The following is a 23,914-nucleotide window of genomic DNA, read 5'->3' as shown; positions in this document are numbered from 1 at the left end:
TTTTCCGTCGCGTTCCGCCGTTCGAGTCTCGCGTATCGTCGTTCAGAGTCAAAGAAAAGAGAGACAGAGAAGAAGAGAAGAAACACTGGGAGAAATAATCGTCGAGAGGCGCGGGCACGATGCAAACGTTGTTTTTTCCGACAGATGCACCTCTGGGTAACCTTCCCTGTGAAACGAACTGTTTTGCGTGTAACTTGTTCATTGGGTTTCTTGTCTCGACACTCTCTCCCCGAAACCTCTCACTGGGATTACCTTGATTTCTTCTTTCCCTCGAACGTTTTTCTTTCTTTCCATCGATATTACGTGCAGCCTAACGATCGAACGACTACTGCCCCTGTTCGCGATATCTTTTACGCTCTTTCGGTAAACGAATTTCGTTTCAAGCCAGACGATCGCTTTCACACGAACGCGTCCAACTCCGTTCATTTACGTTCGCCATCGTTCCACGAGCGTTTACATCGATTCGAACGTTGCCGCGTAAACGGTCGCGCTTTCTTTGTTCTTAAAAGAAACACGTCGACTCGTATCGCGATCCCTTTTACGGGAAAGTAAAATCGTTTCTCGTGGTTTTACGCCCATCCAACGATCGTCCACTCTGTTACGCGTCTCGTTCGCGGGACAACGATGTGGCAACTCGTTGCAAATAATAGAAAACGCGAAGCGCGCGGCGAGGCTTTATTTTTCTTTGCGTATGCGAATCAGCCGAACGATGCGAGAGTCGTGGCGATCGTTGCCGACGATCCAATGGTACGCATCGTTTCTCGCGAGATCGTCGATGCAACGCCGTTTCTACCAAACTGTCGTGCGTAGCATAGGAAAGACGATCATAATCGACAGCTGGCCGATAACCGGCCGATTCTTTTCATTTTCTGTCCTTTTGTTACGTTTCGAGCAACAGATACGCCTGCACGTGCTATACGTGTACTTACGTATCGAACGATTTACGTAATAGACGAGTGACCGGGGGGAGATGAGATGGTAGCTGAAAAAAGAAAAAAGAAAAGAAAAAAATAGAAAGAAAAAAGAACGTAGATAGAGACGGGATGGAAGTTCGCTGTCGCGCACATACATCTACATACTATCTATATATGTGTATGCGTGTACGTCACCACTTTTCGGAGGAAACAATTTTACGGAAAGCGGCTTTTCGCAAGATCCATTATATGGTCTTTGGTCTTTCGACTTTGGCTTTCGTATCTTCGTTTATTTCTCCTTTGTCTGGACACCTACGACTTTCTTTGTCTCTCTTTTCCTCTCTTTCTTTCTTCTACTTCTGTCTTTGTCTCTGTTTCTCTTCCTCTTTCTTCCCCTGTCTTCTTTTATTTTTTTCTTTTTTTTTTCTTTTTGCCTTTACTTGGTCGTTCGAGACTCCGTAGCTGGAAGACTAAATATCAAAGACACGCGGATACGAAACGGACAACCGTTGTCGTACGCGGTGACAAAACACGGCGGAAGAGTATCGCGGGCAAACAGGTAAATCGAATGGTGAAAGGGAACACCGCGTGATCGAAGGATATCTATCGATCCGATATACCGACGATGTTACCGACGACGATGGTTGGTCCAGATCGTACGCGTGTTTCAATACACCGACACGATACGACGCGGTACGACACGACACGACACGACACGACACGACACGGCACGGCACGATACGACACGACACTGAGAGACTCACGTTTACAGGCTGCGTGGTTAAAACCGATAGTAGAGGATTGTTTGAAAATTGCATGCTTGTGCCGGCTGAGCGTTGCAGTGGTGTGCCGCTATATTAACACGAGAGAAAGGAAAGGGAAAGAAGGAAAGGACTCGGTGTTCCGCCACTCTTTTCGCAAGCATCGGTGTCTCGAGCTCGAGATTCCAGACAGAATCGTAGAAAAAGCAGAGAGTCGAAGAACGCGTTATCCTTTTGTCTCGTCGATCTCCGCAATTGCCTCGAAACGAAGCATCACGGCACTTCTCTGTCCGGTCTACTCGCAGAATTATTTTCGTCCCGTTCTCGATCACATTTCATCGTACCCAACTGCACGTATAATCGTCGCTCGAACAGACATCGATCCTGCATTTTCTTCGTACTCCGTTTAGCTACGCTGGCTCGCCGAGATATTCGAACGCTCGTTGCTAAACGTTTTGCGAAAATACGCACGAGAAGATACACGCGAAATACGCGTGCCACGAGCACTGCCCCGAGTCGCGTCTCCGTCTTTTTCATCGAAATTGAAAGAAGACGAAGGAACAAGCGGACACGGACATGTTCGCGACAAGATCGCTTTCGAATTTCAACGAGATAATCGCCACGCCGTTTCGTCGCGATATCGATGGGGATAATTTCGGCGAAGTTGGAAAATTTCGCGTACATTCCGAAAGAATTATCCACGCGTTCGAATATTTTCGCGCGCTGCGATTAGAACGTAACTCGCGTTCGTCGCGATCGCCAGAAGTAAAGTTCGACAGCGGAGGAAACGCTTAGCGAGCAGATTTAGACGAGTCGTAGCATAGTTGGTTGCTTCGTTTGATTAGCGTTAGAATCGTTAGACAGAAGCGGACCACGTAGTCGAACGCGTAGTTTCGCCGCGTATCGATCCCTCGTCGTTACGCGCTCCTTCGCGATATCGACGATGTCGACGATCACACGCACGAGCCTCGACGCGTCTCTCACGCGTCGATGCATCGTCAACCGATACATCGGTATCAACGATCGAGTTGTCGCTTTAGTTCGCCGTTTCCTTCGATTCACCAGCGATCGTTTAAGCTCCCAAGGATGCAGTTTCCTTCGGTTCGATCGTCGAGCCTCCGACGATTTGCGTTGGTTGCGTTCCGTCGACGAAACGAGAGGCGAAAGACGAATGAAAAACACGTGCTTGGTGCCTGGAAAGAGTGCGAGAGGGTGAAAATTACATGGGTTGGCAGTCGGAAAAGTCCTGCTTCGGTCGATGAAGCTCGACAGGTTTTTACAAAGAAACTGTGAAACGTAGATCGCGAATGAAATATCCCAGAAGGTGTTAGTTACGCGTAACGCGTTTCCGATGCCAGTTACTTTTCTTCACGATCGAACGGATGTGTCGTCAGAACCGGAAGAATGTTCTTGTAGTTCGGTTTGCTCGTGTATCTCGGACACTGCGCTTCCATCGACTAGAGAAACCTTCGACCAAGCGCTTAAAGGAACAACAAGTTTTTACGATACGTACCGTTGTCTACTCTGTCGTCGGATAATTCAACGTTTCTTTCATTTTGCCCGCGGTCGAGCGTAACGTAACGTCGAGTCGATCGAGTTATCGGCGTATGACGCCAGCGTATATGACGGCAACGTACGGCCCGAAGGAAGAAGATCGCGATCGAGATCCGCGATGCAATTCGACGACGAACGGCGACGAAAGTTTTGCCTAGCCGACGACGATCGAAAGCGAAACAATTACCGATCGAAGGTTTTCGAAGATTAGATTCGACGAGAAAATACGTTATCCCGTACGAGGCCCCATAGGTGCATTGCCGAGGAAAAACATCGAGCACTAGTGGGTTGGATGGATGGCGAGGGCTTAGTTCACGATTCACGAAAAGAGAAATTTTAAGAGAAAAAGGCGGAAAAGATAAAACAGGAAACTATATATATATATATATATATATATATATAGAAAGAGAGAGAGAGAGAGAGAGAGAATGAGAGAGAGAGCATAAAAAGAGGAGAAACGAAAGCCAGGAAAACGGAAAAGGGGGACGAAAGGACTGGCTAAGAGACGGGACTATCGTTGACGATGAACGAGGGTGGTTGAGAAACGCCGTGTCGCGAGAACGAAACGAATTCGCGAAGGGGAAAGCCGACGAAACCGACGTCTCGATGCAAGTCGATGCTACGATGCGAAAATGTAATAGGAAACGCACGCTCGTTGGTACGCGATCCGAGAGGTGGTGAGAAAACAGGGTAGGAAAACGAAAGGGAAGCGTTGCAGAGAGATTAAGGGAAGACTGACGCGAGCAACGAAATTGTAAAGAAAGAAAGAAAGAAAGAAAGAAAGAAAGAAAGCTTTTTGAAAGATAAAAGAGAAAACGCGGAAGGAAAAGCGTGCAACGATCGAAATGATACGACGATACGTTGGCAAATTGCGAAATTCCCGTTGCCCCAGCCCTAAAGCCCCTCGTAATTAAGATACCTAGCTCCACGAGCGAAACTAGCCAAACCCTTGATTAATGCTACTTTGTATTTTCTTTGTTTTCTCTTTCTGTCTGTCTGTCTCACGATCCCGTGTTCCCCGCTGTGCTCGTTCGCCCTGCTCGCCTGCCCTCAACCAACTACGTATAAAGTACGTAGTGAAGTGTGTGATTGTCGCCATTAAAACGATCGGCAACATTATGTTGGTCACCTATCTCCTACAGTTCATGTTCGCTGTTATCGGGGTACAGCTGTTTAAGGTAAAGCCAACCACCACCACTTAGAAAGTTTATACTAAGCCAACGAGAACTTTTTCTCTTCTTCTCTCTACCACGTCTATCTCGTTTCTCTTTCTTCTTCTACTTCTTCTTCTACATCTTCGTCTTTGGCTTCCTTCTTCTTCTCCTACCTCTACTTCTACCTTTTACTTCTTCTACTCTTTGATTATTACTACTACTACTGCTACTACTACTATTACTACTGCTACTACTACTACTACTACTTCTTCTTCTTCTTCTCCTTCTTCTTCTTCAGCTCTCTCTTTTTTACTTTTCGTTATTCTTGCTTTCTTTTCTCCGTTTGATTTATTTGGCCGTCGGCTGTTCACCGACGAGGACGGCCTCGCGTTACAACCGGAAGTTTTGGACGTCGACGGCCCGCGCGTCACGGAAATGCAAATTTCCTTCGCGAAATACGGGGTGCCATTCGCGTTTACGGAAATTGCCGCTGTCCGATCGCCGTCCGTTCAGTTTCGCGCGATTTAACTTGACCTTCCCGGGGAACCCCGAATTTCGCGACGCGCTGCACACTCCGATCGGCCCGTCGAAACTCGTTCGATCCGACTACTTTTTCTCGATCCTTCTTCGACTCTACAAAGGAGAATATCGGCGAACGAGGCAATCGTCGAGCGTAAATAAGATCGATCGAACTCTGTCGCCTTGCAACGTTCCGCTACCACGAACCGTGTACACGATGAAAGGATCGGTTCCTCCTCGTGCGCATTAGTCGGCGTTCTCCTTACGAATCGATAACGCCTTATCGGAACGTTGGACAGAATCGTAGCAAGGTGGAGAAACGAAACGGGCGCGTTGATCGATCGACCTATTCGAGGATACTTCGTTGATGCCGATATTACCCTTTGCAGAGACACGCTCTCTGCGTTCGCGATAACACCCTCGAGCACGGTAACACACGCTGTTAAACGATGGAACGCTTCACCGAGAAAACCAGCCGCGGCTGTGTAACATCCACCGAGAGTAACGTTCTTACTCGTCACCGTCGCTTAACGAACGCTTTGACGAATACGTAGCTATGGAACATATATCGGATAGACGACACGTTTAACAAATCGGCATGCAAGTTTCGCTGTTAATGTGAGAATGAAGCTTTGATCGTAGTGCATGCTGATCGAACGCGCAAATATAGCGGAACCACGAGTCAAACCTAGCCTGGTCCATCTACGCCATCGCCAAGCTCCACTGCTCTCCGTCCCAACTAAATTTCAACTCCGTTCGTTATCGAGTTGCACACCTGCAAACAGCCTTTCTCTCGCCTTTAGTTATCGCCTTGGAAGACGCTCGCCGCTATCGCTCGAACCTTACGAGTAGACGAGTAATCGCGTCGCGTGACAACGAAGCTCGAAACAGAGCAGAGCACAGCCCGTCTAGATGCACAGATATTATAGTCGTAGATCGTTAGCAGTAGCGGCTTACAAGCAAGCGTAGCGCGCCCAGCCAACCTGGCAATTCTCGTGGTCGCCGTTCGGGACAACGGCCAACGAAAACCTACGAATGCATGCGAACTCGTTTTCTATCGTAACGATCGTGGTTCGCATCGAAGGCGAACGTGGTTTCACGAAATCAGGAAACGAGACTCCTTGATCCAAACGTTTCGTACGACGCAATTGTTAGATGCTCTTAAAGGGGCAACGAAACGAACGACGAAGAAACCCACGCTGCACTCGGTGTTCTTTCCACGGCTTATCCGCAAAGTCGAAGGTATCGTAACGCGCAGCTTCGCCGTTTCGAAACGTACGATTCGTCGTGCTGCAACGGTCGTTCCAACGAGTCTGCTTCTAGGCGATTAAACCGCGTGGATCTCGAGCAGGGCTCTTTTCGAGAACGCGCAACCAGAAACTCGAAATCGTAGCTATCGCGCCTAGGGCTTCCATCGAATCGAAATTTCATTCTTTAACTCGTTAACCGAAAGCTTCTACGATCGAGCAATCGAGAAAGCTGAAGCTAAGACGAACGAATCGAGTCGAGTTCCGATCCCAGTCTCTGCCGACGTTTATTTCCGATGGGAACGAGACGACTCGGTGACGCTGCCACTGGACTTCCTGTCTCTCCTGTTGCCAAAAACACGTAGATTCTTCAGGATTTTTAAAGATGGACTTTTTCCAATTTTAGTTTGTTCGGACGGAGAAACATCGTTTTATGTACAGGGTGAGTCAGTAAGTAGCACTATCGGAATTTACTATTTTACGTCATTTTATTTCCTATTGGTTTCGTAGAGAAACGTCTTCGACGAATCTCCGGATGCTTTTTCCACATCTTGTTTTCTGGCTTTTCCGAGATTCTTCAACATCGGCCGGACGATAATGCGAAAGAGCATTGTCCTGTTTATACCGAAGAACCATTAGTTTGGCGGACAATTTATTAGCTTGAACTCGTCAAATTAGCGTGAAATTTGACAAACTAAATTTAAAATATCTGTCAAACTAACTAGCTTTGGGCCGACCGACGTTGTAAGAGATATCACGACAAATACAACGGACATTAAATACAACGAGTTACTTTAAACAGTCCGTACATCTTATCGACTCACCCTGTATATCTTATTTTTATTTTTACCAAACGTCCGATTATAATTTCCCACGTACGGTGTATATTCAGGCGAAGGGTTGAACGTCGACGTTCTAATGTTCTAACGTCGAAACATAAAACATGTACGAACAAAGAAGCGGCTGTTGCGTGTAGCAGAGGCCAGGAATCGTAAACGACGAACGATCTCGTCCTGTCCGGTTAACAGGTTAACAGGTTTGCTCGCGAACGAAATTCCTGCGAAGAAACGTCAACAGTTGCCCCATTGATAATTAGACACGTCGCGATGCTTCGACGAGCTTTGTTCCCAATTGCTCGACGGCTGATACTCCGTCGAAAACGATCGAAACGATCGGATCGTCGATCGTGTTGATCGGAAGAACCTGCGACAACTATTTTCTGGACTCTCGATTTTACTCGCGCACGTGCCACGTCGCTCGATCGACGTAGGCCAAACGAGACAGCCTGCACCACGGCCTACATTTTGTATATATATTTCACACGTATAGACTCGTATTATCGTGCACGCTTAACGGAATGACATACATGTGTATATATATATGTATATATACATGTATATGTATATATTTTTTCGTTTTCTAATCTTTTTACTTTTTATTTTTTTTTTATTTTTTTTTTTTTTTAATTTCATTCTACCAGTTCTTAATTTTTCTTTGTTCTTTCCTTTTACTTTGCTCGATCACTAGCTACTACTGACTTTGCTTCAGAGAATGGCCAATTAACGATACGCTATGTCCACTTTATCGACACTCGTGATATCGGATGGAAAGAATGACCGATTTGTCGGATTTTCCACGATCCGCGTGACGGGATCACATAGACACGTTGGAAACGCGTTAAAAATGTTGAAAGAACGTAGGAGTGAAAGTATATCAAGAGTATCGATACGTTCGACAGTTTTGAAAAAGGTTGCGCGAAGCCTCTAATTGACAGCGATCTGCTTCGCATTAATGGAATTTTTATGTTGTATAGGGCAAATTTTTCTATTGTTCCGATGCATCGAAAATGACGAAGGACGAATGCCAGTAAGTTATCTCGCAAAGAAACACAAGCCCCAAACGTGGGATATCGTTCAGTGTCGTCGCTACGTACATCGAGGTAGAACGAAGGTTTTCCTTCTGTTCGCGGTTTGATCGTTCCCAGTAACGGCGACATCGACGATTCCCGCGAATCGGATCGGTCGAACGAAACAGGCACAACGAATAACATTGGTGGTGGCGCGTTGATAATTTCAGGGGTACGTACCTGGAATACGACAACGGAGATATCAATAAGCCGGTGATGAAGGAGAGAAGCTGGGTTCAGCAACGTTTCCATTTCGACGACGTTGCGAAAGCGATGCTTACGCTTTTCACCGTGTCCACGTTCGAAGGCTGGCCGTCGTAAGTAACCAAGCGTCGTCTACCGCGTTCACCCGCACCACTACTTCTTCTACTTTCCTCTCTCTCTCTCTCTCTCTCTCTCTCTCTCTCTCTCTGTCTCTCTGTCTCTCTCTCTCTTTCTTTCTTTCTTTCTTTCTTCCTTCCTTCCGCTCCTTTTCGAATTTCAAAATCGACAAAACCAGTGTATTTCCAGCGGAACGCACAGGTTTCTTTTCTCTTTCTTTTCGATCAATATCGAATCGTCCGTTGCGCCATTGCTAACAGCGGTGTATACGGAAAGAAAAGATAAACGAAGAAGCTCGACGACACCAGCCACGGTGCACACCGCTTAGCATTTTCTCTCCCAACAGATTACTAGACGTGTCGATCGACTCTAACAAGGAGGATCATGGACCAATTCATAATTTTCGGCCGATAGTGGCCGCGTACTACATCATTTACATCATTATCATAGCATTCTTCATGGTGAACATCTTCGTTGGTTTCGTTATTGTCACTTTCCAGAACGAGGGTGAGCAAGAGTACAAAAACTGCGAGCTCGATAAGAATCAGGTAAGTTTGCCGAGTACCAATCGGCTACCAATCACGATATCTCGTATACCTACGTCTCGTATACACCACCGTTCATAAATATCAGGACGCTTTTCCTCTCGTTTCCATTACACAGAGCCTGTACGTTTGCCGTTGCGATGAAAATTCGCACGGTACACGGCCTGTTATATTTCCAGTGTCGTCTCTATCCGTCGATCTTGGAACATTTCCAGGCGTTTGGATACAACCACGTAGAACGACGCTCTTAATTCGTCCGTTATTTATCCGTCCGTGCGATCGATGCAAAAGCGGTTCAAGTTGAAAAGAAAGTTCGAGTTAAAGTTAACTTCGCCACCGCTGGTTTTTTTCCAATTAATCGGATGCGCGAGACCATCGGACCATCGTCCCAACGCATACTTATGAACGGGAGGCTGTGTACATCTCGTGTACGTGTCGTATACATGTAGAAACTTTTCACGTGATTGTATAGCGGAATTGCATCGAGTTCGCGTTAAAGGCGAAACCAGTGCGACGATACATACCGAAGCATCGAATACAGTACAAAGTGTGGTGGTTCGTCACATCTCAGCCGTTCGAGTACACCATTTTCACTCTGATCATGATTAACACGGTGACCTTAGCGATGAAGTTTTATCGACAACCGGAAATCTACACGGAAGCGTTAGACGTTCTTAACATGATCTTCACCGCGGTCTTTGCCCTGGAGTTTATCTTTAAGTTGGCGGCCTTTCGATTCAAGGTAGAAAGTCAAACGAAACAAACAACGCCATTATAATGGATGTTCCGTCGCTCTCCAGTCGGACAAATCCATTACCATTAATCGCGAACCGATTAATTACAGAACTACTTTGGCGACGCTTGGAACGTTTTCGACTTCATTATCGTTCTTGGAAGTTTCATCGACATCGTTTACTCCGAGGTCAATGTACGTTGTTCGGCGACGGCTCTGCTCGCACTGAGTATCAACCGAGTTTTATCCGATCGGACGGTCAAACGGTCAACGTTAAAATCTTATGCTTTCAGCCTGGCTCCACTATCATTTCCATCAACTTCTTCCGGCTGTTTCGAGTGATGCGGCTAGTGAAACTGCTGAGCAGAGGCGAAGGCATCAGAACGCTTCTCTGGACGTTCATCAAATCTTTCCAAGCTCTGCCATACGTAGCTCTGCTAATTATAATGCTATTTTTCATCTACGCCGTGATAGGTATGCAGGTAAGACACGACCAGGTGAAAGCAATTACTCGGAATAGCGCGCCAATTTCCAAGACTCTCGCATACGCTTTACGTATATCGCGAAAGTAATCCGATATTTATAGGAACTTTCTATCACGATCATCGTTTCTACCATACGCGCGACTCGTTCGCAAAAATATTTTCACCAGTCAGCGTATCTCGAGTCTAGCGAAATCGGCGACGTATACCATCGTATCGCGAATGATCAGCGGCGAAAATGCAGTGTACGTTTAGAGAGAAACAGCTCGTACGTTGTTTCAGGTATTTGGAAAAATCGCGATCGACGACGATACGTCGATAGACCGAAACAACAATTTCCAGTCGTTCCCACAAGCGGTGCTGGTCCTGTTTCGATCGGCTACGGGTACGTGTTCGTCGAAACTCCCGATCGGATAAGTACAAGTCCGTTAACCCTTAACGCTTCCACTTTTAATTGCGGCAACATCGTCCGGCAACTCCAACTTATCCTCATCATACTTCGACTTGCAAGTTCTTAAGCGTCAGATTTTAAATGACGCTACAATGACGTGTAAATAATAATATTAGAGCCATTCAAAAACAATCTTTATTCATCTGAGAAGTAATATAATTTTGATCGCGATATTTATAACAAGCGCGCATCGGTGACGCTTCAGAGACAAACTCGAAGCGTTAAGAGTTCAATGTTTCGACGTTGCGTTAAATCGACGTTTACACGACGCAGGCGAAGCTTGGCAAGACATCATGTTGGACTGTTCGGCGCAGCCCGGTAAAGTGAAATGCGACCCGAACAGCGACGAAGTGAATAATCACAATGGTTGTGGATCCGACATTGCATTTCCCTACTTTATATCTTTCTACGTTTTATGCTCGTTCCTCGTAAGTAACCTGCGACGTTTTACCGCATCGCGCAAAAATCTCGGGTCGCTCGTACTTCTTTTTCGCTTAACAGTCGTTTCGACATTGACGAGCAACGTTGTTTCGCAGATCATCAATCTGTTCGTCGCCGTAATTATGGACAATTTCGATTACCTGACGAGAGATTGGTCGATCCTGGGTCCTCACCATTTGGACGAGTTTATTCGTTTGTGGTCCGAGTACGATCCCGACGCGAAAGGTCGTATCAAGCACCTGGACGTGGTCACTCTCCTCAGAAAGATATCTCCGCCCTTGGGTTTCGGTAAACTCTGTCCTCATCGCGTCGCCTGTAAAGTTAGTGTCTCGATATCGTCCGCCGTTAAATCGCTTCGTCCATTTTACGCGAAACTTCTTCTTGTTTGAATTCCTCAGAGGCTGGTTACGATGAACATGCCGTTGAACAGCGACGGTACGGTGCTGTTTAACGCGACTCTGTTCGCCGTGGTGAGGACGTCGTTGCGAATTAAAACCGAGGGGCACATCGACGACGCTAACGCCGAATTGAGAGCCGTGATCAAGAAAATTTGGAAGAGGACCAGCCCCAAGCTTCTGGATCAGGTGGTGCCGCCACCCGGAGGTATCTTCTCGCTGCTCTTTAGTTTAGTTAGCCGCTGTGTTTCGTCGAGAACCAGTTGACCGATCGCGAATCTTCTAGGCGACGACGAAGTGACCGTGGGCAAATTCTACGCCACCTTCCTCATCCAGGATTACTTCAGAAGATTCAAGAAGCGCAAGGAGCAAGAAATGAAGGACGGTAATAAGGAGAGCCACAACACCGTCACGCTTCAGGTAATGTCTGTGGCAAACGTATATTCTCTAGGCGACGTACCACGTTTGAGAAAGAAGGATAAACGCCTTATCGTTTCGTTAAAGGCCGGTCTGAGAACGTTGCACGAAGCCGGGCCCGAACTGAAGAGAGCCATTTCCGGAAACTTGGAAGAGCTGCTCGACGACAATCCGGAACCCATGCACAGGGTATCGATGCTCGCATGCGCGATAGTAAATTTCGTTTTCTCGAACGCGAACGCCAACTAACGTGACGCTTTGTCGCTTTACAGAGGAACCACTCGTTGTTCGGCAGCGTTTGGTCGAGTATGAGGAAGGGGCATCACAATTTTAACCGAGCCAGGTCGCTCAAAGTGAACTCCACGACTAAGGTAAATATCCGGAGGACTGTGCGAGTTGTACGAGTAAAATGTACGTACGTAAAGCGCGATTACCACGATCTCCTCCGTCGAAAGAATTGCAAGAATCGGCTAGAACATAGGCTAAAACGTCGTTCGTTTGGATCCGCAGGCTTCCCCGACAAACTCCATAGACTTCCTGCCGTACTCGTCGCTTCAGAGGGGAGGCGGACACGACCCGCCGAATCAGATTACCGCGAGATCTCATCAAGTTGTGCCAAACGTAGCAGGGTTAGTATCTTAGTATCGATATACGTAAGGGACGGTATGCGTGACGAACGATAAACGAGAGCGACGGAATGTCGAGGCGACGATTAAAAATCATACGAAACGTGATTTAGCGGTTTGAGCGACAGTGCGATGAACCAAATGGGAATGGATCCTAAGCTCACGGGTATCGAGGAGAACATACCGCTGAGACCATTGGCCGTGTTCGGAAATCCCGTCCAGCAGCAATCCTATCATCACACACCTTACAAAGTATTCGAGTAAGTAGATAAGAATCGTTAGAAACGCGCCCGATTGGCGCCGATTATGGTCGATGAACGCGCGATCGGTTGCTAAATGATCGGCGGTTAGAGTTTCTGGTTTACGGGCCGCATGAGAGATCGCGTCGCGTCGAAAGTAGAGAAAACTGGGAAGAAAAGGAACGGCATGATCGTCCTAGTGATCGGTGAATTGTACGTTTCAGCGGTCCAGGTAGCGGTAATTACCTTCATCCGAATAGCGAATATGGTAAGAGACGTTAGGGTTATGGGAGTCGATAGTTTGCTTTTACTTGATCGAATAGCATTTTTCGCTTGCGCGCTTGCATGCGTAACCACTAACCACCGGACCTCGACGATTATCGCCGAGTTTGTTCCACCGTGTCCGAGTAAGGTGTCTGACCACGCGCGCCGATGGATCCGAGAATCGACGAGGGATCGGCCAGGTTGTTAGCCCAGGTACCGAACGAGATCGGCTCTCGATAGCTCGGTCTTTATTTTTTTTTTTTTTTTTTTTCGTTACGTTGCTCGACCAACTGCATGTTCTCGCGGCTGATCGTCTATATTTTACTCCACGTATATTTATGTATATGCGTGTATACATACAATATATACACGCGACGGTGCGATAATTTCGCCGACTCTGCGATATCGTCGAGTGCCTGGATGAAAGGGTTCTCGAGGACGCGGCGACAAGGGTTCGCCGACACGTCGAAAGCCAGTAACTAACTAAGAGAGTGGTTTTTGCCCGTTCTTTGGTGTTGCCCGTGTCGCGCGGTGCGTCCAACGCGCGTCGACCTCGTCGCGGCTGCTCGAAGCAGTCTTCAGGACGGAATCGAGCGGCAGCTGACGCCACCGACGCCACCACCCCGAAGGAACCCACCCCCGTCCATTGATCCGAGCACCGGCACCCTGCACTCCGTGCAAATCTCATCCGGCAAGTCCGCCAGTGCAACGACGTCGATCGCCACGTACACGAACACGTCCACCGCTACGACCAGCCCGAGCCTCGGTTCATCCTCCAACGGGACACGGTCTTACGCGACTAGAGGCTGCTGCGTCGATTGTGCCGTCTGGAGTAATCACGGTACGATTTACACTCTCATTCTCTCTGTCTCTCTCTCTCTCTCTCTCTTCTCTCTTCTCTCTATTCTCTCTTTCTCTCTCTCTCTCTCAATTCCTTCCTGTCTATCTCTATTTTCTTTATGGAAAAGTTGATCTCGTCTCCCATCGATCGATTGAAACGATGCTACGACGGTGTAGAACAGGGTGTTAGTGGTAATTAGTCGCCACGATTGTTCAGGCGTTTCTCATAAGACCGAGGTAGTTGATAAGTCGATAGATTTACGTTGCGTGAGTTTCGGTCAGAGTCGTGGACGGACGAGAAATCTGAAGGAAGTTAAAGGAGTTTCAAGTGTTCGCCGTGGCTTCTCGCTGGCGCGAATCTGCTCCGCGTATTAAAAAAACATGGAGACTAGTTTCTCAGCCGATTCGAAACGAGAGGTGGATTTCGACTTATTACGCGGATCTGAATATTTATCGATCCAAGGTATCGCGTTCGTAAAATTGGGAGAAACGCCCGAGAAATCGTGGCGATCGTTGCGTTACGACGCGCTTGAACCCTGTAGAAATTCAGAGTCGATGGGATCGAGAGTTCGCGGGAATAATAAAAAGAACACGGTGTCGTCCGAACACACGACAGCCATAGATCGCGAGGACGGAGATTCGTCGGCGACGAGCGAGTATAGCGAGTCCGGCGGGTCAGGAGGTTCAGAAGGTTCGGGAGATTCAGGAGGTTCAGGAGGTTCAGGAGGTTCGGGAGGTTCGGGAGATTCAGGAGGATCCGGTGGTTCCGGAGGGTCTAGTTGGAGCAACTCGGAGAAGGTCGGAGAACTTCGCGGAGGGTCGCTGAGGCAGGAGTTAACGGTAGCGTCTCGGTGCCGTGTACGGGGTCGACGCGATCCGCCGGTCGCTAAATCGGCGCCGTCCAGTTTCCGGAAACGCGAGACCAGCGGCGGCGGCGGTGGTGGTGGACAGTCGAGCAGCTCGACAACGTCCGCGAGTACCGGATTCGCGCGTAGCGTCGCCAACGGCCTCAAGCTCGCCCAGACCCAGGCGATCGCTGTCGCCGGCTTCCTCGCCGACGTCGACTCGCGACACAGCCGCGTCTGCGTCTCCTGTCTATCGCATCGGGCCTCTTACCACGGCAGAGGTGACTAATCCTCGACTAATACACGCGATCCACACGCCTATCGCCAAGGCTCCCATCTGTCTGCCCGCCTTCCAAACTCATTCGCTCGCCTCCCGACTGCCTTTCGCTCGATCCGGAAGAAAACTCCGAGACTCTGTCGAGTTTTGCTTCCGATCGACGCCAACGTGCTTGTCACTTGCCATTTTTACCTGCGTTAATGCATGAACGACGTCGGATCAGCATCGACGTATTCGTTGCGCGTGTGTCGCAGGTGCGTCCGCTTAACCCTTTCGCCACCGAGTTTCTCTTCATCTCGCGAAAAATCCTTCTCTCTCTCTCTCTCTCTCTCTACTATGCACGATGGGGAAACGAGAATCGGATGTACGAGTAAACGCGCGCCGTTTGCGCGTTGTGTCTCGTGCGATTAATCGCTAGACGGTTCGTTAAAGTAGGCGCGAAAGGGTTAACGACGATAGCACGGCATCGACACTCCTCCGCATTGCTTCGTAGCAGCATGAACTGTCTCGTTGATCGGGCGACAATCGCATGCCGTTCGTACGCGTACGCGTCGATGGATGTTCGACGAGCAAGATGAGCAAAAGTTGCTGGAAAATGTTGTCGGATGTCCCGTTGCGCGAGATCGATCCTCGCTTTTTGAAGCTTGTCTATTCGAACGAACGTAGCATCCGGGCGCGTGAACGACCGAACGTTGTCGCGTTAGTTGCTGCGTTAGTTGCGCGAGTTAGCGGCCACCGTAGCGGGACCGTAGGTGTGAACGTATCGATGTTGGTCTAATGTGGCTCGTCAGCGACGGCCATCGGACTTGATCGTTAAACGAAACGCGGTCGTAATCCTCTGCTCGCACGCACGCACGCGCGTCTCCGACTTGCACCCAAACGGTTTGCATTTTCTTCCCTACCCGATCATTGCACATCAACGACGCACCAACCATGCACCAACGATGCACCGACCATGCACCAACGATACACCGACGATGCACCAGCGATACACCAGCGACGCTGCAACACACAGACACGAAGATACACGCGGTAGTTGTACGGCGCGTGTATCGCACGACGAGATTCTCGCTCGGAGCATGCGTTCTGCCAAACAGTTTGAACGTGTAACCGTTTGCGATGTGATTCGCTTGTCGCGACTAACCACGCAACTGCTCGGTATGGCACGAATCGCTGTTGAGATCGTAGAGGCAGAGCGTACCGCGGCGAGCTTAATTCCTTGACGACTGTCCTCGTTCGTCAGTTTCCTGGGCCGGTGAGAGTAACGGAAGCATCGGCGCAGAGCGCCTGTCCCACAGCTTACCCGGCAGTCCTGCCGATCGGAAGCCGAACTTCGAGGTCATCGGAAGCGCGGAAAGCTTGGTTGGCCGGGTAAGCGTTACTCCAGTTACAGCAGTACCGTAGAATTATTTGAGTCGCCAGAGCTTCGATCCTCGACATTTCGTAAGAACGATCCAACTCGCCGTATACTTGGCACGTTGACCGTTAGCCTTCGACGTAACGGCGAGAGGAAGAAAGCGTGTCGCGTTTTTCAGCCGCGTTAAGCAACAATACGAAGAACCGTATTGAACCGTAAGAAACCGTATGACTCAAATAATCTTCGTGACGTTACTCGAGTCAGCAGGCGATCACAGGTCCATGGACGCTACGAGATCTTTCGTTATCCGTAGGTTCTCGTGGAGCAAGGGCTAGGCAAGTACTGCGACCCGGACTTTGTCAGATACACGTCGCGAGAGATGCAGGAAGCGCTGGACATGACGCGCGAGGAGATGGACCGGGCGGCGCATCAGCTTCTTCTGCAAGAGCGTCGTGGACAACCGCTGTCGTATCAGCTGCAACAGGGCGCAGACCAGCAATGGACGCCGGCCTATCAGCCGATCCAGCAGAGCCAACAGGCGACAGGCATCGGGTACCAGCCGCTGCAGGAGCAACAACCGCCGGGCCCGCGACAGTATCGATCGTACTATCAAGGTAGAGGGCCAACGGGCGCCGCTTCCGACCAGTCGACGCAACAGCAACAACCGCCGCCGTCTTAGCGACGCGACGACCATCCCGTAGATCGTGTTCCCAACTAGTTCATCTGGTCGAACGAGAACCACTCTCGTCCCAGGTATCGTCTATCGTTTCGCCCAAAAGTACGAGGCTGATCGAAACCTCTGTAGGCGGTGGAATTCGAAATGGAACGAGAAGCGGACCGAGGAGCGAAACGAAACGGTGAACCACACCTTTCGTCGCACCATACGTTCGTCGCAGACGCGACGAATCTCCTCGATTCGTTTGGCAGCATTTGCCGCGGAAACGAGGGTCCCACGTTTCTGCCGTTGTAGGATTTGCGGCGTGAAGCGGCTCAAGCGGACGTGGCGGGTGACTGTGGTAAAGAAGTGTGGCATGAAGGCTTCCGACGCGGTCGAAAGAGGATCGGCCGACGCAAGCAATAAAGCAACGAGAGCAACGACCGATCGCGCGTCGATAGGAAAAGCATCGGGGCTGGAACGCTGACTGCGAAAAGCGGCGAAAACGCTCGAAGGCTGGAGGCAACGAACGCTTCCATCGGGATAGCCAGGCGTCCGACACGATCGCGAATCGAACGATTGGGAACGTTGGCGAAGACGATGTCGGCGATGAATAGCGCGCGATCCTCTCGATTCGAGCGAGCGTGTCGCGTTTCGAGCTTCGTTGGTGAAACGAGACGGCGCGGAAACAGATGAGAAAAGAACTGGCGCGAAGCGAGACGCGAACGATTAAAATCCTTATTGCTCTCGTTCTTATCGTAAAACACTTATTCCTTCGATTACCGTTGTTTAGGATATAATTGAACTCATTATTGCTCTTCGTACGATGGATTACTAGATGAGATAACAAGTGCCTAAGTATCTGTAACTTCTTTCGGACCAGAGAAGACTTTTATCAACTTAGACAAAGTACTATTACCGCGAATTACGAAAACATGTTGCGAGTGTGTATGCCACGGTATTGTAACGATATATGTATATACGCATACATATATATCGTTATATATATTTTACACACGCACACACACATTCACGCACACGCCACATCACACGCATACACACGCACACGCATACACGTTCAAACATTACACACGTACACACACATAAAGTCATTGTTATTATTATTGCTATTATTATTATTATTATTATTATTATTACTATTACTATTATTATTATCATTACTATTATTACTACCATTATTATTCGTACGTACTTGTACATATACGTTGCGGGTATAATAATTGATGCGCGAGGATGAATGGCCGATAAACGCGACTGCCGCGATATTCGTTTGTACGTCGGAGGGTGAACCGGTGTACGCGCACGATCCGTAAAGGACAACTTTAAATTGCTTTAAATACGGCGCGATCCCCAGGCACAACAGCCGAACGATCGCCGGACGATCGAACGATGCTTCTATTTACACTTACGCACCGATGCCGATATCTCTACGTACGGTAGCACGCGACCCGAACGCAGCAGCTAGACTCGAGTTTCGTTTTCGCAGCTCGCTGTCACGTCTCGGTCCGCGTAATCTTCTCATCCCCCCTGCTCCCGATCGTTCAGATCTCCAAATGTCCACCGTAAATCACGCGTATCGTCTACAATTCTTGCGTACAATTCCATCCTGTGCTCCTCTCCTCTAAAATTCCCCAGTTTTTACGAATTACGTCCCAACGAAATTTCCAGCCGCGCGCGCATATCGTCGTAGACGCATGCGCGTATCTATACACCGACGCGTGTGCGCGTGCTAGGGAGGGCCTGCCCGAACGAACGAACACGGAGCGCGTGTAATCGAATCGCCAAGTTACGAACCTCGTGGCAAAACTTTCTTCCACAGAACCGGTTCATTTTCATTCGGCGATAAATCAACACGCGAGTCGTTCTTTTTTTACGATACCAATTCCATAACGTTAGGAGCAACGCGTGCGACCATTGGAACGCGTTATTTAAGAAATTAAAATTATTAATAAGGATCGTTTCTGTCGCACGAGCCTCTCCATTATTTAACGTTTTCTTGTTTCCACTAATTATACAGCTGCCTCTGCAGATCTATCGGGGTATGCACAGCTGGCTATAGTTTACGTACTAATTAGGTATACGACATGGTCGAGTAACGAATCGGTGAAGAGTGGCAGTCGTTCCCTTACACGCACAAAGTCGCGCAACGACGTGTCGCGTGATCGTCGATCTTTCGTTCGATAGCTGGCCGAGCGATTATCGGCAAATTTCGTGTGCTCGAGTTCCTCGCGAAAACGCGACATCCGAAGGCAGAGGCAGGCGCTTGGACGACGAGCGTGAAGAATATCGGATTCGATCGGAGGAAAGATTGGGTATCGAGTAAAGAGATTGGGTCTGCATCCCACGTGTAATTATTATATCCGTGTTTTGATCCGAGCAACTCTCGACGTACAATCGTATTTTATTTCACTCGAGCATCGATGCGTATGAAAATACGTTTGATTACATTTGCGCGATTAATTGGCGAAACGAGCATACGGTTTTCTAGGTTGTTGGTTACAATGACGGGCATTTTCGGTTCGCAAAGTATAATCGAGTAATCAAGAAGCTCTAATCCGCTGACATCGATGTACTTGAATATTCGGCTATTCTGTGCTTCGTTAATAATCGCGTGAAATAAAATATTTCGATACGCGTGCGCCCATGTATTAAAAGCTACACGGATTAAAGCACGTGTATGTTAGTTACACGTTGAAAACCGCGACCTCTGGAACCGAGTAAACGAAACAAAAAAGGAAAGGAAATGAAAAGAAGTGGAAGATAGACACGTGGTTCTGCGGATATTCCACCGACTAATTACGCCATTTTGCGCATCGAAAACCCTATACGCGCCTAGTAATTTCCGATCAATATTTCGGATCGTCTGTGCGTGTAGCTTGTTTATGAAAACGCCATAACGTAGCGAAAGTGTTCACCGACGCGCGACCGTCACCCGGGTACGTCGGGTCCGGGAGTCGACGCGAGAACTTGATTCGAAAACGATCGTGATACAACTTGGAATACATTCATCGTGAACGCTTGGTACGTAGATCGTGCGAAGCGATGTCACGGATTTTTAATCGAAGACAAGAGTACGATCAGAATCCACCGTTCTTTGTTTGAATGCATCCCCGAGAAGGTTAAAGTAGAAAAGCGTGACGGATATGGTTGTCGGGAACGTATCGGAATCATCGAGGAAGCCCGAAACGATCAACGTCGTTCAATCTCTCGTGTACCTTGAAATGACTTCGACAATAATCTTCATCGATGATATTTCTCAGAACCACGTTCTCTGGAACTCCTCTCGACACCATTTCGATTCTAAGCGTTCTACCTTCGACTCGTCGCAAACGTGTTACCCACTTTATCGCGCTTTACGTTTCTCCGTGTTGCGTTTCTTTTCCGCTCGTCCGATTCGAAAAACGGAGACCATCTCGTTTCTTCTTATATCTTTCGTTCGTTTACGTTCGTTTATTAGATGTCGATATTTACGGCCGATCTTTTTACGTATATGTATAGTAAGTGGTATTGTATATTCATGTACGCATTCGAGTAAGACATAAGAATACGTTCGAAGAGCCGCGGCCGACGCGAGCCCTTCGTCGACAAGGGAACCAAAGAAAACTAAAACGATATTTAAAATGAAACAAGCAAACAAACAAACAAACCGAAGGACACGTCTTTGGACATTTTCTTAGGAGTACGATAATATAGGTACGTGGTGTGTGTGAGGAGCCGAGACAAGTCGGTGTAATAACGCGCGCGGCTTCGTCGAATCGGTAATTTCGTGCTAGGGAATAAAAGAGAGCAATTTCCGTGTGTATCCCATCGAAAAGATCGAACAGACGGTAAAAACGGATATCGAAGATCTCGAATATTCGTACGAAGCGACATCTGCCACGATGAATCGCGCACGATATTACTAATCGTCCTAAGGATGCTACTCGCGTTATATATAGTCGACCTTTCGTATTCGTTTTTTCCAGCGTCTTTTTAACAATTATGTATTTGTCTATAGCGATCTTTTTATACTGTTGTAAAGTGGCGTTTACACCGATCCGTAGAATATACGCGTAGAAGAAAAAAAATTCTTACCTTTAAATCGTAATGTCGGATTAATAGCGGCGCGCGATAACCCGTTGTCGCTTAAGTGTTTGATAGACGCGTTTAGGAAGACCAACGTTTTCTATGTTACGAGACTGACGATCATTGAAGCGTATGACGTATGTATATACTATACACTATATACTGAACGAGAGGCAAGCGACGCGAAACTCGCGGGAAACCAGTCCTTTTAATAATGCCTTCCTCTTCGGTCTCGCTAGCCTTTGCGGCCCAGTGAACCCAACTTACTCGTTCATCGTGCCACTACTAAACACTTTACACGCACCATACACAACCGGTATTGACCATCTTTTATGATCGAAACGGTCAGCGATCGGATAAAACGTTCGACGCGCAAGATTCGCGTTTCTAACGAGGCAAGTACGATCGCTCGTCATCCGACACCTAAGTAAATACTTACTTACGATCGCTTCGTTGTCGAAAAATCCAATCCGTGTAACGAACCGTGTATACGAACGGTTGTAATTGGAATCGTATTTTACTGTCCTAGCTCGTTAGTACACATCGAAGAATCGAATAACTGAAATTAAGAAGAAACCCAAGATAAAATAAACAATCGATCGAGCTTTCCAAAAAATTGAATCTTGCACTTCGACGCGTTTTTACCCGTGCTACCGATCTCGTGGCACAGCTTTGGCACTCACACACGCTACTTGCACCGTTTATTTTTACTAAGACGTTCTTATATCGGCACGGTAACGAACGATGCTCGCGTAAACTTATCATCGGTTTTTAGGAAACACACTCGACGCACGTTGACAAAGACGCTTCGATCATCGATGTTCGATAACGAAGGATGACGTGATTTCTCCCTCGTTTTGTTTGTCTACATCCGTTATATAATAACATTCTTTAAATGTCAACTTGCAAATTTTTCTATTTTAATTTTCAAAATTTAACGCTTCAAAACTCAGATTTATGAATTTTATTCAAATTTATATCGGTTAAGTGGAATCTCTCAATGCTAGTTATATCGAAAACGCGACTAGATGTTTCGATTGCGCCAAACGTCATTCGATTCTCAGATCGATCCCCTATTACTACTTAGTTTCACCTGCTTTTCTTATTTAACGATTCTACTATTATCAGAAATAACGATCTTGAGAAGCAAACATTCGGAATTCTGTAAATCAGGTGGCGATCTACGAACTATCAGTAACCGGTTATACGAATAATACAGTTACATTACGATACACAAATAACACGCACGATACGATTAAATGTGGTTTAACGACTAAATACGATGATAGAGTTCACAATACCAAAAGTAAGGTGAAATTTAATGAAATACATCACGCAAATTTATGTGACTACTTCCATCTAGCTAAATTTAACCATCTTCGATTCGATCATTTCTCTTTGTTGCTTAGTTCATAAGTATATCTTCTGTAACGGTATTATTTGTACGTTCCGATGTTAGAACCGATAGGATCGTAACTTTTACATTTTCCGAAGCTCTGTTCGCAAACGTTCAAGTCGAGGAAACATGCTCCTATGCCAGATCTGGCGACCTATGTATCTCGTTGAAAAAAAAAAAAAAGAAAAAAGGAAACGGGTAGGAACTAATACTTGCGCATTTGTGACTCTCGTTAGTCCATTAGGAATTTTACAGAGTTAAGACCCACAACCTTACGATGCACAACCAACAGACACGCACACGATTATACTGCCGTTTTTGTTTTTCCATTTTGGCTCCTCTTCCGCTTCCTACTCGTGTCAAGAAACGTTCCTCTTTTACACCTATTTCCGTAAACAGTCCTCGATGATTTGTAGCGCACGATGAACAAAGACATCGTTTAAAAAATGATTTGCCATTTCACTGTCGGAACACAATACCATACAAATTACACGCAATGGCGGAGCATAGTTTGGAAACATATGTTGATTTTTATCGCACGCTACAAAACTGTCCGTGTCTTCGAAAAAAGAAAAAAAAAAAAAGAAAAAAGAAAAAAGGGAAAGAGGAGAAAAAAATACATGGTGCAACTCGAAACGGGAATCCAAGTTTCATTTTGCACCGGTGACATTTATAGGAAAAGAAATGTGACACTTGCGTTTGCGAGAAGCTAGACAACGCAACTTATTTGTCATATGAATGAGTAAAAATGAAGAAACAAGCGTCTCCGTGATCGTAAAGAATCATCGGTCACTCTGCGTTTACATTTCTTTCGAAGAAAGTGTCGAAAGGCACGTAACCAAGCAAGTTAAGAATCCGAAACTCACTTAGCCACTAGGCTTACGCTTTACGGTATTCATATTTTTTTTTTTTCTCTATTCTTCAAACACGCGAAGATTTATGTACGATGAACCTCTACGCTCGATACTTTGCTTCGTTTACTCGAAACAAATTGACCCTTTCGTCCAATGTGATTTCCAAGATAATTAACTGAGATTTTAAACCGGTTTTGGGTAAAGCGAAATGTTGAGCGCAGATGCATTCGAATGCTAAATACGTGCATGTGGTTCCGACATTGTGTAAACGAGACTGGCGAGAACGACGGAGGAACTGCATGGACAGTATTCGCTGCATAGAAAGGAACTAACACAAACAATTGTTGTTGTTAATGTTGTCAAAAAATGTGTCAAATTAAAAATATAAGAATTTCAAACATCCCATGTTCTAGTTCTGTGTTCGGATGGAGATCGAGGAAACACGCGTTTTCGAAATATCGATCGTCTTTATTTATAAAGTATGTATGCTTCGACCTAAACGACGATTGCTTTCTAGTATCATATTTTACATTACTTACAAGACATTTCGATCGCACGATTGCAAAAGAATTGTTATACCAAAAGAAAAACAGAATGGTTAATTTTCGGGAGCGTCAATTCGAACCTTGGGACCA

The 23,914-nt window shown here is 47.1% G+C and overlaps 1 protein-coding gene across 20 annotated transcripts in view; it reads left to right on the top strand.

The window, feature by feature from the left end:
- Positions 1 to 23,679, top strand: part of LOC122572888 (muscle calcium channel subunit alpha-1) — a 62,904-nt gene extending 39,225 nt beyond the window's left edge. For 4 of the 20 annotated variants that reach the window (XM_043738581.1, XM_043738526.1, XM_043738536.1 and 1 more), the window contains 20 exons: positions 4,300 to 4,407; positions 7,963 to 8,015; positions 8,226 to 8,372; positions 8,723 to 8,924; positions 9,394 to 9,663; positions 9,766 to 9,849; positions 9,948 to 10,136; positions 10,419 to 10,521; positions 10,861 to 11,015; positions 11,124 to 11,348; positions 11,427 to 11,631; positions 11,710 to 11,843; positions 11,928 to 12,029; positions 12,113 to 12,211; positions 12,351 to 12,469; positions 12,580 to 12,726; positions 13,482 to 13,810; positions 14,426 to 14,935; positions 16,175 to 16,302; positions 16,602 to 23,679. In XM_043738581.1, coding sequence (XP_043594516.1) covers positions 4,300 to 4,407; positions 7,963 to 8,015; positions 8,226 to 8,372; positions 8,723 to 8,924; positions 9,394 to 9,663; positions 9,766 to 9,849; positions 9,948 to 10,136; positions 10,419 to 10,521; positions 10,861 to 11,015; positions 11,124 to 11,348; positions 11,427 to 11,631; positions 11,710 to 11,843; positions 11,928 to 12,029; positions 12,113 to 12,211; positions 12,351 to 12,469; positions 12,580 to 12,726; positions 13,482 to 13,810; positions 14,426 to 14,935; positions 16,175 to 16,302; positions 16,602 to 16,967 — 3,675 coding nt within the window. In that variant the 3' untranslated portion in view covers positions 16,968 to 23,679. Of the gene's footprint in view, positions 1 to 4,299; positions 4,408 to 7,962; positions 8,016 to 8,225; positions 8,373 to 8,722; positions 8,925 to 9,393; positions 9,664 to 9,765; positions 9,850 to 9,947; positions 10,137 to 10,418; positions 10,522 to 10,860; positions 11,016 to 11,123; positions 11,349 to 11,426; positions 11,632 to 11,709; positions 11,844 to 11,927; positions 12,030 to 12,112; positions 12,212 to 12,350; positions 12,470 to 12,579; positions 12,727 to 12,929; positions 12,974 to 13,481; positions 13,811 to 14,425; positions 14,936 to 16,174; positions 16,303 to 16,601 lie in introns of those variants that run through there. The other 16 variants (XM_043738561.1, XM_043738695.1, XM_043738596.1 and 13 more) reach the window with 14 other exon arrangements.
- Positions 23,680 to 23,914: the final 235 nt, after the last annotated feature.

The sequence above is a fragment of the Bombus pyrosoma genome, linkage group LG2 (genome assembly GCF_014825855.1).
Source record: "Bombus pyrosoma isolate SC7728 linkage group LG2, ASM1482585v1, whole genome shotgun sequence".
Taxonomy (NCBI): domain Eukaryota; kingdom Metazoa; phylum Arthropoda; class Insecta; order Hymenoptera; family Apidae; genus Bombus; species Bombus pyrosoma.
Note: the sequence above shows the minus strand (reverse complement) of the source record. Positions and strands in the feature narration are given on the sequence as shown.